Genomic DNA, 18988 nt, shown 5'->3' with positions numbered 1-18988 from the left:
CTCATAAATTATTTTACTTTAATAATCTTGAAATTATAAAAAAGTAGTAGAATTTTCATTAGGACATTGAATTTTTATTTAATTATTTAAATAATTTTTTGTTACTTGGTTTTATTACTGTTATGAATTTCACAGTATGCCGTATTCACACAAAAATCAGCCAAAAGTAATATTGATAAGAGGAGTATCCCAAAACTGAGATAGTGAACTGAGTTATCAATATGTTGTAAATTGGCAACATATGGTCCCACAATCCTTACATTACTCTTACAACATAATTCAGGGTTTGACGATATATAGCTATGCTTTTCAGTTCTTTCACATAATTTAAATTGACATAAGACTTTCTTGAAAATTTTCAGTCTTAAAAGTATACTCAAATAATCGATAAATATTCTAACAATTACCAGAAACAGTAAATTCAATTCTTTCGATAAGAAGAACAGAAGACAGACATTCAAGATATTCTCTTGTAAAATAATTTATGTCTTTTCAAAAACTAATTTACACATCAATTCAACACCTAATTGAAATTTTCTTTAGTGGAGAAAGTATTAAGAGAGCGTTTCTGCAGAAACAATTAGCATCAACTAAAGAAGTCACGTTTCTCACGTCCCATAAGATACTATGTCGGAATGGTGTAAAGCTTACGAAAATAAGATAGTAAATGCCACCAATTTATCTGGGAGGGAAATATATCAAGAATATTGTTTTTCTGGCCAAGAGATATCCTTTGGCTTGTTAAATACGGGGTGACAGAGATTGATGAGATTTTTGGAAGAACAGTAGGTGGTACCGGAAGTATCCATCAAAATGACAAAAAGTGCAACAGATACATTTGCAATCAATGCCCCATGTATTATTCATTGTTGAATATGTTTTTTTTTACTCTGTGATAGTATCATATTATAAGCTTTCAACCATGCCTACGAGAGGATATGACAAGGGGATGAAGAAAAAATGGCCTATGTAGTGGGTGGGTTACAGATTTTCTCTCATCCTAAAAGTAAGTGTTCTATAGCGAAAAATCATTTGCTAGGAGTGAGATACAATAAATCCCAGCGAAAGCTCGTTAAATCAGCTGAGAAAACGACATTGCTTGCTAATCACGCTCATTAACATATTCACATAGCTTATCCCAGTTTCATTCCTCGTACCCATCGGGTGGTCCCATCTCAATGTCATTTCATTGGAAGAATGTTAAGAGTACAATTTGGTCCAAATTATTCCAGACCAAAAGGACTTCCGATTCCGAAAGCAATTCCATTGCTAAAGCGTGCGGAAAAACGGCCCTTAGGAAAAATGAAATTACGGGTTGAAGTCAAAATTGTAAGGCCAATCCATGGGTTTTAAAACTTTATAGGAATAAAGAATTAGTTCTTGGAGTAATCCTACAGACATTCAATCATTTCAATATGTTTCTTTCTAATCAAAACCTCTCCGAGAACATATTAAAATACAGTCTAATTTAATTTAAGGGCCTTTTTTAATCAAAAGAACAATTATTTTGAAAAATTATATACTCTTATAAAATTCATTGTCTAAAAGAAAATTAAAAAGGAAAGTTTTGCAAGACAAAGAAATCGGAGAATTGGAATGAAATTTGGTAAGGGTTTTTATTAAATGAGCCCAAAACTTGGAGGAATTTGATTATTACGCGCATCTTTACTCATCTATTTGTTCCCAACTTGTAAACGTATAAATCCTTGTACAATTTTACTATTTTTGCCAAAAATGTCAGCTTTATATTTGTCAGCTTTATAATTATATATAGAATCACCCTTTGACATCTTCAACATGAGACCTTTATGCCCTAGAAGACACAATTACGACTTAAGCCGAGAGACGGCTTAACGTAATTATGATCAAAAAATCAATCTTTAATGAATGTTCGCGGTTCACTCAAACCAATGTTCTCAACCAATTTAAACCGACTGATAAATTATTCAGAAGAACTCCTAAAATAGATAAGGAATAGTCAAAATGATTCAAATTGATTAAAAATTCCAAGACCTTTCCAACAAGCTTAAACATGATACCATTCGGTTGCGTTATACGCTCTCTAGAGCCTTTGTATCCAATTGCCCTTTAAAACCGTTATAAGGAATGATTAAACGGTGTTTTCGTATGAGGACCGAAATGTCAGCCTGGATAACCTTTAGAATATATCCAAAAATGAAAAAAAGCACACGATGCGTTTTCGAGCAATTCCAAAAAATATGGTTTTGGAGGGTAGAAAGGAGTGGGGGAATTAGAGGAGAAATTGCTTCAGGGTCGACATATCCCAAGTCCCCAAATTTAACCGTTTGAGCATGATTCAGATTTCCAAAATTTTACCAAAATATGACTCTTTAGAGAAGGTAAGAAATCGAAATATGAATATATAACTCAAAATCGAGAGATTTTGTATACTGCACTTTCTGTAGAAGAAAGATATCGACTTCCAGTTTCGGCAAAGGTTATATATCGGATGAAAATTGCAACTTGGTGCATTGATCCCCCGCTCCCCACCCCTCTTTCCGCCATTTTGAATACCCCCATTTTTTGTTTTATTAATAGCTTCGCCCTTTAGAGCTTTCGGCTATAATTCCTGTTCTAATTGTCAGAATTTAAAAAGTGATGGCGTTTTGGAAAGCTCTTGTGAAATGTCACTTCCCTTTCTAACATCGCAAGTTCATAAAACCACCGCTAGGGGCGCAATTATTACAAAGAAGATTTTTCAATTTTTTAAGTTAAATAATAACTCAAAAATTCCTTTATGCATCGGACTGAAATTTTAGTATGTTTTAGCCGCTGATTATACCTATCAAACAAAAAATACTTAAGTCAATCGATAACCCCTGACCCGAGCTATAAGGGGTCAAATTTCGAAAATTGACCAGCCTCTATCTCCGGTTCTAATTAACATTTTGACCTAAATTTTGGGTTTTTGGTTTCGTTTCGATGAGCACTTTCAGATGGAAGTTCAAAAAGTCACCACAGGTGGTGCTACTATAGCATCAAAATTCATCAAAATTCAAACTCATTTTTCTCAAAAACGTCATTGAGCAAGTTAATTAAAATTTTAGAGTGTTGTAGTCTAGTCTATGAAGTTTACAAAAAGTGCTGTGGGTTCGCTGTGGTTACAATAGAATCGGAGATAAGAGGGGTCAAATTGATAGGGGACTCTCCGGTGGTGGCCAGTGCATTTGAAGTCACTGCACAAAGAAAAACACTTTTTCAATCTTTCCCAGAGCTTTCGGTCCTGGGTGTGTGGATCTTCTTCAGTGAGGGGTCAAAGTTTATGAAATGCAAAACGTCATATCTCCGGTTTTATTTGACCGATTTTGATGAGTTAGGGCTCAAATGAAAGATCTCACAAACTTTGTAGAACATTTGAACTTCGTGGGACCAACACCAAGGGCGCCACAATCGAAAAACTAATTTCAATATCACGTAACCTCAATTATCTCGACTGTCGATGAACCGATTTTGATGATTACTTCGACATAATTGTAGAGGACATTTGTCTCTATATTTCGTCCATACATCATTTTCACCCACATATCACTTTTCTGTCAGTCCATCCAAATCCTTCATATTTTGGTTTAAATACAAAATTTGTATAATTTCACGAATTTGATTCAAGATAACTATGACATCCCCCAACTTCAGCTCTAAATCGAATTTGCATGCATTCCGAGTTTGCTCACGTTAAGAATCTCACCTACATAAGCCGGTTAGGATTATCTGTTCCTTTTATTTTGGTGTGGAATTTTGCACGGTGTCGATCCCTCCAGCGCATTTCTTAGTACATTGGAGTCCTCATAGAAAAAAATCCGTTTCTGTTTTTAGATAATTGTATAAATTTGGTCAATTAAAATATGTTTTTTTTGCGATATTTTTAGATATTAGAATTTGTTAAAACAAAATGGACAAAATGAAGAATTTATATTCAACACATGTTTTGGGTTTTCTTAAAATATTTTCTAAAACAATGTGTTTTTTTTTCATAAAAGTTTTACTTTGACTTACAATCAGTGAACATGTAGTATAGATATGACATACGCAGTTTTATTTTTCGTAAAATTTAAGTTTCAATGAAATTTTTAAATGAATACAAAAGAATTTTGAGTAATCTTCTAAATTTGATCTGATATTGGGCGGAGTTCTTCAACATTTTGAGGTAATTTGTTGGAGGCCTTTTTTCTTATAAAAGGTGCTAAAAGACGTTGATCTTTAACATTGATGCCTCCTGTCAGCAAACTTACAGGATATCCAATAAGATATACCAGAACGCATCCAATCGTAGAATAGTACATGAAACTAATGCGAAAGATCCAAGGAACATCATCTTCAGTATCATTAATTTCGGTAGGTAAAGCTCTATTCACAAAATTGGTAATGTTATGAAGGCATCCATCAGTTCGCATTGGAAGTGAAGCTTGAGCTTTCTTTGACAGACTGCCAAATATGATTATTCCAACTCCAATCAAAGATGATATCGCTCCAGCAATTCCTCCCTAAAAGTTTATTAAAGTATCATCAATATATAGGGTGGCCTATGTTTCCTTTTTGTTGCAATTTTTGCCAGAAAATGATTTCGAAAACCAAAAAAGTGATATGTTAGCAGAACTCATAAAATATTTTTAACTTTTAGGTTGTTCGAAATCGTTTTATGACATTATAAAGTTTTTTTTTGCGAGGAGGCAATAAATAAAGACAGTGGCCATAAGTAATGGCGCCACTCTACTCGATTTTTGATTATCTGATACACTTACTATTTGATTTGCCTTAGGAAGCAACATTCCCATAGTGAACAGTCCAATTAAAGCTCCTCCAGTCAACCCCAATACAGTCTGAACAATGACAAAAATTGTTCCTATCTTCCCGATAACGAAAGCCAGAGCAATTTGTATGCTTCCTAGGATAAATGCTAGGAGTTTAATGATGTTACAGGTTTTCTTATGTGACATTTCTGGGAGAAATGGTAGAATGAAATCCTCGAATAGGCACAAAGTTATACTATTGAGAAATGAGGATATGGTAGATAGACTTCCTGCTACGATTCCGGCAATAAAGATTCCTGGTAAACCGGGAAAATGTTCATGAATTTCGGTTACGAAATGAGTCACCAGTTGATCGATATTTGATATCAATCCTGATTTAAAAGGATCACATTGTTCGTAATATGTATATAATATTAAAGCTATGGCTAATGAGAAACCTATGCTGCATAAAAATCCTATGCAGAATATAAACATAACGCCACGTGCTTTGGTTAAACTTGGTATACTAAGAAGACGCTGGATGGTCATTTGGGAAAATCCAAATTGGATCATTTGAAAAGAATGACCGAAAATTATGATCCATGTTGTAAGACGAATTGTTGGATCTGGATTGAAACTGTGAAGCAGAATGGAAAAAAATATTTCAATTAGTTTTTGGTTTACACTTTTCTTAAACACAACTTACTTGAAAAGAATCAGTCTTTCCCCGCGTTTGGAAGCTTCCCAAACTTCATTAACTCCTCCTACGAGCTTAAGTCCTATGACAATTATGGCAATGCAACATGCAACTATTAAACTGGATTGGAATAAGTCCACCCAAATTACAGCTCTAAAACCTCCAATGGCCGTATAGAAAATACAAACTAAACCTAAAATAATCATTGTAATTGCTGGAGATATTCCGGAGGTTTGGTTAAGGACTAAAGCTGGGATGTAGATGCAGATTGATGCAGAAAGAGTCGCTACACAGAAGAACATAAAGCTTGCTAGTAGTTGAGTCTGTCGACCAAAGCGAAGTTTCAAATATGCAAAGGTCGATGGCAATTGTAGCTCATAGAAGATAGGTAAAAATATGTACCACGTTGCAATAAGCATTATAAAACACGTAAATACATATTGCCATTGATGAGTTCCATGGGCATAAACATCAACTGTTAATCCAATAATACTTGCACCAGATATAAAGGTCACTAGGAGGGATATGGATACTGGAAATACACCCATATTTCTATTTCCCAAAAAATATTCTTCTGGGGTGTCTTGTTTAACTTTGGACAACATTCCATAGTACAGTCCGATTAGGAATGATATTAAAAGCACAAGAATGAACAACACATAGTCAATGTAATCAAGGCTTGGTTGACTTGACTCCATCATTGCTATAGTTAGACTGGCACTGTGAATATTATTTAGTTTACGCGCGTATCTCTTTAATTAGAATTTAAGCAAAACATTTTATTATATTCATGTGCTAGATTAGATAATGTTTTCTAATTAGAATAATTAAAATTTTTAGAATAAAAAGTTCAGTAAGAAACAAAAACAGTACCAATTATTTTTGTGGTTGTCCAAGAACTGAAGTGAAAAAGGAGAACTTCAAAGAGCGAAATGACAAAATGCAAAATCAATACTGATAAGGCATTTTAAAAGTCACGACAGCATACTTTTAGAAAAAAAAATGAATGAGGGGGAATTGAAAAAATTGCAGATTCTTCAATGTATCAGGTTTTGCATTTATAGGGGAGACCGGGGAGGTTTCGGACAAAGGTAGTATGGGACGAGGCGATTTTTTCATTAATTTATTGAAATAAATGGGATTTAACCACTACTCAATCGTAGGCAACATAAGATGTATCTTGACTAAAAGAATGGATATCTTCAGTTCTATTGCTTAAATTCTATTCGAACATATTTTTTAAATTGATAAAAATAGTATATTTTGACGTTTCAGTTTTCCTCTTTGTATTTTATATCAGCTATATATATAATCAAAACTTTTCTATCTCATTAGCTAGCAGTGTAATCCGGAAACATATTTTTATAAAAGTTTCCGTGATCATATACTCTTGTTTTTTACTTAAAGGTTTTTTTAATTACCTAAACTACAGTAGACTCTCGCTAATTCGGCTCTTTTAAGATCGGGCTACTTTATAATTCAGGTGGCAGTTAAATTGGAAAACAGTATGTTGTCAATTTTCAAGTTCGATTATAATTATCAAATGATGCAAATTTGTCATGATTGGTCTTAGCTTTGATGTGATTTTGCACTATTAAGAGGTTTCCATGAAATTTATAATAGCAATGAGCATATAATAGCAATATATGTATGCAGATGAATAAAAAATCGTTGAATTTCAAAAAGTTTGTCGCCCGAATTTGAATATCACTCTCAAAATCCGTATGACATTTTGGTCCCGCTCTCACGGATAAGCGAGAGTCTACTGTATAAAATAAAAGATTAAACATTTTTATTTTTGTTAGAAATATTTTTAATCTAGTATTTAAAATTAATTGACATGCTCCAATAATGCAAATTATGTGAGAAAAAATGCGTCCCAAACATCCCCTTTTGCGACCCATACTGCCCCAGAACGGGCAGGTATGGGACAAAGCGTCAAGTTAAATGATTTATCTTCTCCAATAAATTCAGTTGTTTTCCAAGTTCTATCGAGTACTATTTATAAAGTCAATACCCATAAGTATCCTATAGACCGCGTGAAATTGTAATACATAATCGTAATTTTTTGGAATACTGTCTCAAAGTCAAAACATGAAAAAGTGTCCCAAATCTCCAGGGTCTCCCCTACTGCTCTAAAGAGTAGTGTTATTATAATCCGCTTTTTATCTGAGGTTCTTTGCAATCTCAGCTTTTGTAGTTTAAGGTGAAATGCGACCTTGTCAGATCGCGCCCAAACTTTGTATATACATACATATGTTTTGACACTTACTTAGAGATGACGGATATGCACTAAAAATCAATTTTCGTGGCCTTCCCGTCCGTTCATCCGTCTTAATAACTTATATACGTTTTAAAATCTTAACCCTTTAAGGGAAATTCAGTCACCGGTAAACTAAAAATTCAATTTTTCCTATGGACATCTAAAATTGTGTTTTGCTCTATAAACAAAGTCACAAGAAATTAATTTTCTGACCTCCGGTTTTTGATCCTCTCATCCTTGAAGGTTTAAATTTAAATTCAAAATTTTTTCAACAACTTTGACATAATGTTTTACTTACACTATAGTGTAACAAAACAATAATCAAATTTTTAATTAATCAATTAATGTGTTAATTTTTAGAATTTTTCATCAAATTAAAATTACAAAATATTGTTGAAAAAATTTTGTGAATGTAATAGGGGAGGAAGGGGTAGTTTCAATTTTTGCATATTTTTTTTATCCGGGGGATAAAATCTTTATGTTATTAAAGCAGTACCCTAACTCTTTCCGGACCACAACATATCCAGCGAACGAATTTCAGTAAAACTCACTTTATTGTAAGTCTTAGTGGTCAAATATGATACTTTTATAGAGAAAGAATTTTCTCCGCCTCTGGGAAATTGGAAAACTCATGGGAACTCTCGTCCCCTAAAGAAAGCAAACGATACAAACTTGGACAAACTTCAATTTTCCAAAAGTCAATAATATCAATGTTGTGAATTATTTTTGCGTGTCAAATGACTCCTTTACAATATTGATCACTAAAACAAGAAGAATTATTGACCAGTATCTTCTGTGATGTCCAGGAAGTGCTAAAAAGGACACCCAGCTCCTGCTTGCCAACAGATTCCTCAAAATATTTCACAGAATAACACTTTAACACACATTTCTCTCAACAGGATATTATTGCAGACACATTAAGCTTTCTCAAAAGCCAAAAAAACACTTCCTGGACAATCAGAATTCACCAAAATCTGGAAGAATAGGAAAAACTTCCCCGAAAGCAATCTCCTTCGCTGCCAAATGTCAAAATTATCGGCTATATTGACAAAAATTTCGTTCCCGCTTGAATTTTCTTACAAGGTTGGTGTCAAAAAGCAAATGGCGGACATTGGCGGGATAACCTTATATTTGACCTCTAGATTTTTGGGGACGAGAGTACCCATCAACTTTGAACAAGTTTTTTGAAAATTTATGAAAAAATTGTTTTTCGAATTTATGTAATCTGTAATTGTTAGTTATCATACTTATTGGCCCCGAGAGGTTTTTCCTTATTCGGGTCTAGAAATATCAAAAAAGTCACAATATCTGCAAGGAAGCAGAAAATCGAAAATTCACGATTTTTGACCAAGAATATCTTAGCTCAGGAGTTAATTGGGATCCTGCAAAAAATATCCTAGATTTGGACATCCTTATAGTTTGTAATTATCCAGAAGAATCGGAATTTTATCTATTCTAAATAGTCTAAAAAAATTCTTTTTTCCATGGGTTACCCAGAGTCCCAAAGGAGACGAAAGAGCTAAGCCCTATGTTCACAAAAATTATTAATTTGTGCAATTGATTTTATAAAATTGCATGAAAATGAAACTTTTTAGGATTCTTTATTTTTAACATTATATGAACCATTGAATAATAAAAGACATATTTTTAGTTCAATTTCATTAGAGTAATTCTTTATTAGTAATTTTGGAAATAATACCATGAAATAAATTTGGAAGTTAAGAAAGTTAAGAAAAAATTACTCAACTTTCTTAATTTCAGAATTTAGGTCAACAATAAATTTGAGAACCAAGGATTCTGCTTTATACTGTGGCATAGCTCGCAATTTTTGTTCAATAATTTTAGTGTAATATGTAATAACATCAGTGCGGTCAGGAGTTGAGTCATCTTGAGGTGCAGTATCCACTGGCCGGTTTGATTTATTTGTGTTGGTTTTCCAGGATATTTGCTCAGTCTTAGCTTCAATGCTTGATGCTTCCGGAGTTCCTGCCTGGATTACGGGTTTCTCTTCATAAGAATCTGCGGACACATTTGAAGCATCTGATTCCATTATAATAGCATCTTTGAGATAGTCAGTATCATCATCCAGAGGATCGTCATGTGACATATTTTGTGATGATTCTTGTGGAGAATCAATAGAATCGTCATATGAGCTCATGTTCGTATAATTTTCAATATTTGGACATCCACGTTTTCTCGGTTTAACAAATTCATAGAGGAAACCCAAATGTTTATAGAATGGCCACATTTTATCAATGTCTTCTGGTGCAACTCCATGCCTCACTTTCCTCAGCTCTCTTGAATATCTTTGTCGGAGACTTTGGAAGGTGATTTTTGTGTCATTTACTGCAAGAAAATATAGAATATGAATCAATATTCTGGCTAAAAATCATATGTTTTGTTTATGTGAATTCTCTTAAGTAACATAGATATGTAGTACTTGACATGTTGACTTCTTGAGCTGCATCAGCCCATGCTTTCTCCTTCAGATGGACAATTTTATGCTCCTTCACTCGTGTATCGTAAATTGCACGACGTCGACGCACAGCTGCGATTACTCTCTTTCTAATTTCGTAACTTTTCTTGTCCATTTTTAAACAATTTTTGCTTTTAGTTGTCTGACTGTCAAATTGCTAATGAGGTTACAAAACGTCTGTGTTATGTTCATGCAACATGCAACGCATGTGCCGTGCTTGTGTATGTGTTTATGCATATGCCTGTGTAGTTGTACAGTTTTAACCCGGTTGGCACTTCTGTCGTTTAGACGAATTATTCACTTCAAGATTCACTTTAAAAGTGATTCGCTTAAGTGAAGAAATAGCGCTTGCAGGACAGTAAATTTTCGTAAAGTTTTTGTGATTTTATTGGAAATCATTTTCAATTAAAAAAATTATTTATTGCAACTCTTCCAACAGTATTAAGCGTCTTTTCAATAAATTGTCTGAAAGTTGATGAAGTTGATGCTAAAAGTTCATTTTTACAAACAAACACGTATTACGCGATATATCTTAAAGTGAATTTTTTTTTTTGGTATTACAATATTTTGTAAGAGAGCGTATTACTCAACTGAGTGTTATCGCGTTTGGACTCGTTGGAAAGGTTTTGGAATTTTTGACAAGTCTGAACCGGTTCCAATTGGTTATGAACTGGTAACGAACCCACGAGCAATTTTTTCCGAAAATGAATTGTATTACTCTTAAATTTTATTACATTAGACTGTCGCTAATTCGGCTCCTTTAACATAGGGCTACTTTTTAATTCGGGCAGCAGTTAAATTTCAAAAAAGTTTGTTGACATTTTTAAAGTTCGATTATGATTATCGAATGAAGCAAATATGTTCAAATTTGCCATGCTTTATCTCAGTTGTGATGTTATTTTGCATTATTAAGGGGCTTTCGTGAAATTTACAGTTAATATGAGCATGTACATTTAATATGAGTACGCAGGTGAACAAAAAATCGGTGCATTTCAAACTATTTGATGCCCGAATTTCTCTCTAATTCTGGTGACATTTCGGTCCCAAATATCCGAATTTGAGAGAGTCTACTATAGTATATTTTAAGTGATTTATAAAACGATTCAAAGTTGTTGAGAACCAGTAAACGGTAAACAGGCATTTTTGGAGGCACTCGTTGATGTAAATAGACGAGATCATTATTTCTTGCATGATGAACACTTTGATTTGATGTCACAATGGGCAAATCGCCATCCAAACTATGATTTTATTTTTGTAAACTTGTCATAGTTTTTGAATCCCTACTTTTTGTCACATCTAATACGAGACTTTGTGGTGTAATATTGCTCTTCTGCTAATTTTTTGAAAGACTTCAAGAAAATGTGGAACAAAATAGTCGACGAAGACAGCGGTGATGATCTTCTGAAATCTTGATGGGAGGAATCAAGAATAAGTTGCTAAATATGGTTAATTAAAACTTGAATAAATAAATCAAACTTGAATAAATAAATAAGTAATCTATAACATTTTAAAAAATATTTTTCTTTCCTTTTTTTTCAAATAATATACAGTGCCCGCTCTCTAATCCGGATCGCCGTAATCCGGACGAATTATCGACGGTTACATTTAAAATCATTTTGAGGTTTTGTATGCACGAGTATTCAGCAATGAAAATGAATTATCCTGTGATGTTTTTGTTTAATAAATGAAGTATAATAGCATAAAAATTTTTTAATATGTCTTTTTAAACTTCTTTAAAACTTTTATTCTAATTCTAGAAAAAAAACCTTGTATTTATATATTCGAGACGGATTATCATCCGTCATCCGGATTACGAAGCGGGCTTAGTTTTTGTTTTTGAAACATTTTTCTTGGGAACAATTTTATCCTGGACGTGCTATATCACGTATATCACAGTATAGTGGCTATGATTGAAAGAATCCATAATTAAGCCAAAATTAATGTTAAGTGTTGTTATAAGTTATAGTTAAATGATAGTAAGGCTTCATATAACTACTCCCTCCGTTTTGAAAAAAGTCCTATGCGTTTGGGGAAAAATGAAAGATTAAGGAATGCTTTATTCAGGGATTTTTTTTGTTATTGGAATATATCTTATGTACGAACTACCCTCCATGTTCAGGGATATTGGGGTTCTGCCTAGTGCCTAGACTATAAGTTAAAGAACGAAAGCATTAAAATTGACTTTTTGTCAATTTTTTTTTAATGAGCTCCGGTAGGTATAGTTAATTGTAAAAATTGGTCTGCGATTAACGTTATTGCATTAGCATTTGTCCTAAACTTTTAGCGTGTAAAAGGAGAAATCAGTAGTTAATTCCGTTATATCAATTTTTGCTCGAACATTGGATAAAAAACTAGTTTGACTTTAAAAAACCGTTAACAGGAGTGACATTACAACATTGGCGAATGGATGAAATATTCGACTGGACATTATCCTAAGGCATATACAAAAATAGAAAAAAAATCTTTTATGCTGGTTTATAAGGTATACCAAAGCTATAATATGTTTTTAGAAGAGAAGGGGAGGGGTAGGGGGAAAATGAAGGTCATGTAAATAATCCCAGGGCTGACTTATGAGGGGGTCCCCTGAATATTACAAGTGGCTATCTCTCATTATTCATCACCTAAAACTCATTTGAAAAAAATATGGAAATATGACATTTTTAAGACATTGATTGGTTTCTTAACTTACGATCGCGGCTCAATCCCAATATTATCACTAAATATAGATAATACTTCATACAAAAAATATTTGCAGTACACAACTCATTTACCTTAAGTCTGTCCCTTAATATCATCCCAAATGTACGACTTTTTCGGAACAAAATTATTTAGCAAACGTAAGAAGTTTTTTTTTGGAACGGAGGGAGTATTAAATTTTAATGTCATTTTCCTTTAATGAATGATTGTCTATAAATATCATAGATCAATTATTATTTAATATTTATCTTTAATACACTATTGCATTGTAAATCATAATATATCACTATATTTTTCCACATATATTTTCTCATAACTCTTGGCCTAGAGCATTTCAACAATGTGAAATTATTCATGAGAAACACAACTTTTATAACGAATATCTTCATTATATTTTCTACTTTATGAAGAAAAGTTTATCGTGTTTCGCGAAGTACACAATTTGACTTAAATAAACTTGCATAGGTTGAACTCAAAGAAGCTCATTCTTGAGATTGTATCAAATTTAGGTATATTATATAGGAGCTGGAAGCCAAATAAAACCTCAAACTTGACTTCACTAGATAGTTTTTATACAACACCATTTATATCTAAACTTTTACTTTCGAACTCATATAAGACTTTTTAATGGGTCAACATTTTTTCTTGTTTTTTTTTCTGATGCAAAAGTTTCTGCAGCATAAAACTCCAGAGAGTATGATTAATTTCAGAAATAAAAGGGGTGACAAAGCGTTCCAGCTTTGCGCAATGCTCGAACTCGAATTCGTGACTAAGATGGACTGTACCAAGAGTATAGAGTTCTGTAGAGGTCTAATTCATGTAGCAAAGCCAGCAAAGCATTGTGTTCACGAGTTTAACAAGTTCACCAATCTTTTTTCCATTGGGCAATTTGTTTTAAAGTTTTCTTGTTCACAACCCATTTAACCTGATATTATTTAAACATTTAAGAGATTTCCCACAAATAGCACAAAAATTACACAATTGAGTTTCAGATAAAAATTAGTTATCGATTTATAATCCGTTCATTATCGATTCAGAACCAATTAAGGGCATTTCTTACTTGTCTTACTGGACTTATTGGTTTTCAACGAACCCAAATATAACCCCTATGGTTTCTTATTTAAGCGTTTCACTCTCAATACCCAGGATTTAGGACTTTAGCCTATTATAACTAAAAAGAAACAATCATAACTGAAAAAAAAAATTAAATAAGAGTGATGCAATTCTGTCGTCGCCACGTTGCTATCCCGCCAAAATTTTCCTGATTTTTCGAAATATACATCATACACAGAGTTTTCACTCTGCATGAGTGGACACAGAAAAAAGTGTGGCACTCTCAGCGGGATGGCACGTGTTAGTATTGCATAAAAATCAGAATAATGGCTTTTGTTGTGAATATCCCGCAAATTTTATTTCACGAGATTCTGGAGGTCGTAAGATAGAGAAATAGATGCATTTTAGGTGAAAAAGCCAGTGATAAGCCTGATTGGGCTTGTAGTAGATGTGATTTTTTCATTGCAAATTCAGATTGGAGGCAAACTCGAAATCCAGATAAGCTTATGGTAGCTGAAAGGTAACCTCGAAATGCATGCAACTCGAGATAGATGGAACCAAGTTTCACTCGAAAATGTAGAAAATTGTAAAAGAAATGCACAAAAATATCTGAAAAGCTATAAAGCCGAATATCTCGGATCCGCGAAAAATTCCACGGTCTACGAAAGTCCGCGAGAAATTCTGCGATGATTCGCGAAGAATTCCTCCAAGTGCGCCATATGTTATGAGAGAGAGAGAGAGAGAGTGGCATCCCGAATAAGAAAAAATAATAATGCATGTCTAGAAATCCCCTTGCGGGAAGGCCTAGTTCCTTCATGGGATGTTGTGCCACCATTATTATTATTATTATTATTATTATTAAGTTACGTTCCCGTACGTTACGTTTACCTGTGGTAACTTTCTAAACTTCCATCTGAAAGGGTTCATCGAGACGAACCTAAAAACCCAAAATTGAGCTCAAAATGTTAATTAGAACCGGAGATAGAGGCCGGTCAATTTTCGAAATTTGACCCCTTTATAGCTCGGGTCAGGGGTTATGGATCGACTTAAGTATTTTTTTGTTTGTTAGGTATAATCTGTAGCTACAACATCTTAAAAATTCAGCCCGATGCACAATAGAATTTTTGAGTTATTTAACTTAGAAAATTGAAAATTTTTCTTTTTAATAATAGTGCCCGTAGCTGTAGTTTTATGAACTTGCGATGTTAGAAGGGAAGTGGCATTTCACAAGAGCTTTCCAAAACGCCCTCACTTTTTAAATTATGACAATTAGAAGCGGAGTTATGGCCATTTTAAGAGTTTTTTTTGGACCCTTATACCTCGGGTCACGGGGGTCGGGAGACCTTAAGTTTGGTACTGATCGAAAGCTCTAAGGCCCAGCTATAACATACTAAAATTTGAGCCTAATCGATGCTATAGGGGCGCAGATATTGAGAAAACAAAAAATTGGGGTATTCAAAATGTCGGAAGCATGGGTAGGGGTGGGGGGGGGTCAATGAACCAAGTCGCAACTTTCATCCGAAATTGTCGAAAACTGCAAGATGATATCTTTCTTAGTTTGGGAGCTATTAAGCTCCAAAGAGCGGCCGGACGGACGGACAGGAACGGTTTTTAGCCATCCATATATTCGTGATCAGGAAGTGTCAAAACACATTCTGGCAAAGTTTGGGGCCGATCGGAGTACATGAGATTTTGTTAGGATTAGAGTAGGTGAGGTTGTTAAGAATCTCACCTAATATTAATGAATTATGTTTTGTTTGCACTAAGGCGTTTATGTACGAAGTCATGAACATAAGTAGTCAAGCTGGTAAATTTGAACAGGTTCTACATAAACTATATTCAGCAAACCATTGGAGTCTTACCACGAAAAAAGCTGCATGGATAAAAAATTGGGTAAAATATTTAATTTCAAATTAATAAGGAATTATAAGATGATTTTCGGCCAATAGGTTGATTTCGCAATAATTGAAACACGGATATGACCTTTGGTTTCTTCTCCTTTACTTTCTCAAAAATCGACGTTTCGGAGGGGTTTACCTCCTTCCTCAGGTATGGAAATGATTGAGAAAGAACTTGTCACAAAGGATTTTGTTACACTTACTTAGTGCTTTTTGGACTTTTCTCACCGAACACTTTTCTCATTGGATGCTCACCAAAGACCAGTCAGTGAAGTAGGTGCACTATGGTCGAAAATGTCAGGTTTCTCGGGCTTTGTCTTTCTTGGGAGCCAAAGGGTTGTCTACATTGCGTACATGGGTACTAAATCACACACTTCACGAACAATTTTAAAGCGATATTCTCCTTTTTACAAATAGGGTACTGTACAATTTAAACAAAATTCAATTAAATTCTTTCTTGGCTACTTAACTAAGTTTTGTTTAACTTTTGTAGTAAATTGGCCCGGTTACTTTTAAACTGAGGGCGATGTGGAACTGCTACAACGATTTATGCTGTATCTTCAGTGAAGTATTTCATCAATTTACCAATCTCCCACACGCTAGCTTATTACCAAGCAGTGCTGGATGGCCTCTTGTCTTTGTCGTTCCGGACTTATTAAAAGTCTTACGGTTCTCCAGTCGTTTAGGCTTGTCGATAATTGTCGTTTAATAAAAATAATAAACAAGCGATTAAATAGAGGTAAATAAATAAAAAAAATAAATGAATACAAAAGAATGTATAAAATTTTCAAGTAATTTGAAATTAAACTTTAGGGGCTGGAGTCTTTAGAAATTTCTGTCTGTATGGTCTGCCAGTGAATAGTAACAACTTTAATCAAATTTAATCACTCTCAAAATTCGTTCTAAAAGGCATCAACATATGCCGTTGAAAATCTAAGTCTTGTCTAGATTTATCATCAGACTACACTCCATTTAGAATTTCTCAAAATCTAATGTACTGATTTATATAAAATTTTACACATTTGTTTTAGATACGACAATTTAGTACTTGAATGAAGTATTTTAATTTCCTTTTATCACTATTTAGTTTACAAAACAAAACTTGGTGTAAAACACGCAAAAGATTTATCCCAAAATGTTATTTTTCTTTTTAAATTCTTCATTCAAGTATGATAACTTACGAGTACTTTACAATAGAAAAAAACTGTTTTGTGACTCCTAATGAATCTTACTATGAGAAAGCGTGACTACAAAAGACGGTTTTCTCAAAGAATCTGAAAATCAGGTTCTAATGGCAGAATTAAAAAAAAATTGAACTTCAGACACTATTCTAGCATAAGGCTTATCTAAGGATATTTTATTTGTTGAAAAATAGACAAAATTGCACCATAATGAAGCTCATTTGGGGGTCTTTCTTTCGAAATAGTGATTTCGATTTATAATATTTTAGCATCATAAATGGGCCTTTAATATGTGGGTTTACACGGATTTTCATTTAGAGAAATACGAATCTTCATAAATCACATCAAATGAAATTTTATTCTAAAACAACAAATTACAATATTTTGCCTTTGTTATACATTTTGTTATCTAGATATTGAAACGAGAATTTCCGTAATAATTGGAATAGACTTCGGGGTGATATTGGGGGAATGAGGAAATACGTGTGTTTGTATTGTATTCATATGTAAGAGCTCTCTAACTGCCTCAAGAATTGTGCTTTAGACATGTCCCATATGTTCCTTTTACAAAAGCTCTGACTTTGTGGAAGATATATATTTCACAAATATTGCGGTAAAACATGGCTCAGATGGCTCACCCCATAACGAACCAATGAAAAGTGTGATGCCACCAAATTAAATCACATTTTCATTCATCCCAGTCATGGTGTTTGTGACATCTCCAATATATGAGATGCTTAGTATTGTACTCTGAGATTTCCTACTTTGTGTGAACTGTTATGTTTGGTATTGTCAAACACGACACTTTTATCGATTTTCATCTTTCTCTCATTTTAGACGAATTGTTTGTATAAAAAAAATGGTGTTAGACTTTGCGCCAATTTATTCTGGATATGTTACTGAAATCTTCTGACACTGATAAATTGATACATATACAATACATTTTTTTTCGTTTTCCCATCTTCAAGAAATCAGCAACAATCCATCTAATATAAGTATGGATTCATAATCTTGGGGAGAAGCTGCGAGGGAAAGTGCGCTTCATTTTCCATTCTTCCTTTCTTTTCGGTCTGACTGAGATATCTGTTGCAAACATACTGTATCATATTGATTAATGTATGGTGTTATGAATAAGCAAGTATTTCCCATTTTAGGGGTTTCAGTCTGCAAAGGGTCTAAGTGGTTTTCCCTGTAAAATTGCTAATTAATAGTTTCTCCACATCAAATTATTGTGCAATTTGTAGCAAATGCTCCTGCGGAGATATATCTTTCTGGCATTCTTGTTGCAGATGATGGGTAGAATATGAATATTTCATATAACATCACATTTAAGGTGAATTTCTTGATGCAGAAGTACAAAGATTTTCGACAAGTTTGATATCAGGTGGCGTAATCTTTATGAGATATTATACATTCCATGACACTTAAATCTTGCTACAACACATACGGTTTTAGACAAGTTTCAAACTTACGTGTTTGGAATTTCGAATTGAATTTTAATTACACCATACTGATTAAATTTGATCGGTTTTTAACATTTACTGAGAGTATAATTTACTAGTCGTTGCAATGTAGAAAAATGTTATAGAAATAGTTGTTCTAAAGAAAATTAAATATATATTTGTTTCTAAAATTTCGTATTTCATACAGAAAGCTTTTATCACATAATGAACAAGTTTTGGAGTACTAGAAAGTTGACTTCTTTAAAAATATAAGAGAGGTGAGAGGGGTTATAATAGTTCAAAAATAAGAATGAGTACAAGACAAAAGTTGGGTCCCGGTCAAAATCTCGAACGCCAAAATCCCGAAAGCCAAAATCCCGAAAGCCAAAATCCCGAATAGGCCAAAATCCCGAAAGCCAAAATCCCGAATTCTTAAAAGTGTCACAGCTACTCCCACGATAGTACTTGCGCTTGTTGGAGGCAAAGGGAAATCTTCTGTGTCTTGGGAAATTATTCTAAGCATTTTCCTTCAT

The 18988-nt window shown here is 33.6% G+C and overlaps 2 protein-coding genes across 2 annotated transcripts; both read right to left on the bottom strand.

Moving 5' to 3' along the window:
- Positions 1–3981: 3981 nt before the first annotated feature.
- LOC129805274 (sodium-coupled monocarboxylate transporter 1-like) lies at positions 3982–6384 on the bottom strand. The gene is made up of 3 exons (XM_055853076.1): positions 5455–6384; positions 4761–5385; positions 3982–4502 (listed from the first exon to the last, which is right to left on the bottom strand). The coding sequence occupies exons 1-3, from the start codon at positions 6144–6146 to the stop codon at positions 4122–4124; spliced, it is 1698 nt and encodes a 565-aa protein (XP_055709051.1). The 5' UTR covers positions 6147–6384; the 3' UTR covers positions 3982–4121.
- Positions 6385–9352: 2968 nt separating this feature from the next.
- On the bottom strand, positions 9353–10389 carry LOC129805286 (uncharacterized). The gene is made up of 2 exons (XM_055853105.1): positions 10149–10389; positions 9353–10054 (listed from the first exon to the last, which is right to left on the bottom strand). Exons 1-2 carry the CDS (start codon positions 10297–10299, stop codon positions 9447–9449), a joined length of 759 nt encoding a protein of 252 aa, XP_055709080.1. The 5' UTR covers positions 10300–10389; the 3' UTR covers positions 9353–9446.
- Between the last annotated feature and the right edge of the window lie 8599 nt (positions 10390–18988).

Source organism: Phlebotomus papatasi, chromosome 3 (assembly GCF_024763615.1).
Source record: "Phlebotomus papatasi isolate M1 chromosome 3, Ppap_2.1, whole genome shotgun sequence".
NCBI classification, from domain to species: Eukaryota; Metazoa; Arthropoda; class Insecta; order Diptera; family Psychodidae; genus Phlebotomus; species Phlebotomus papatasi.
The sequence above is the reverse complement of the archived record's forward strand: the minus strand, read 5'-3'. Positions and strand labels throughout refer to the sequence as shown.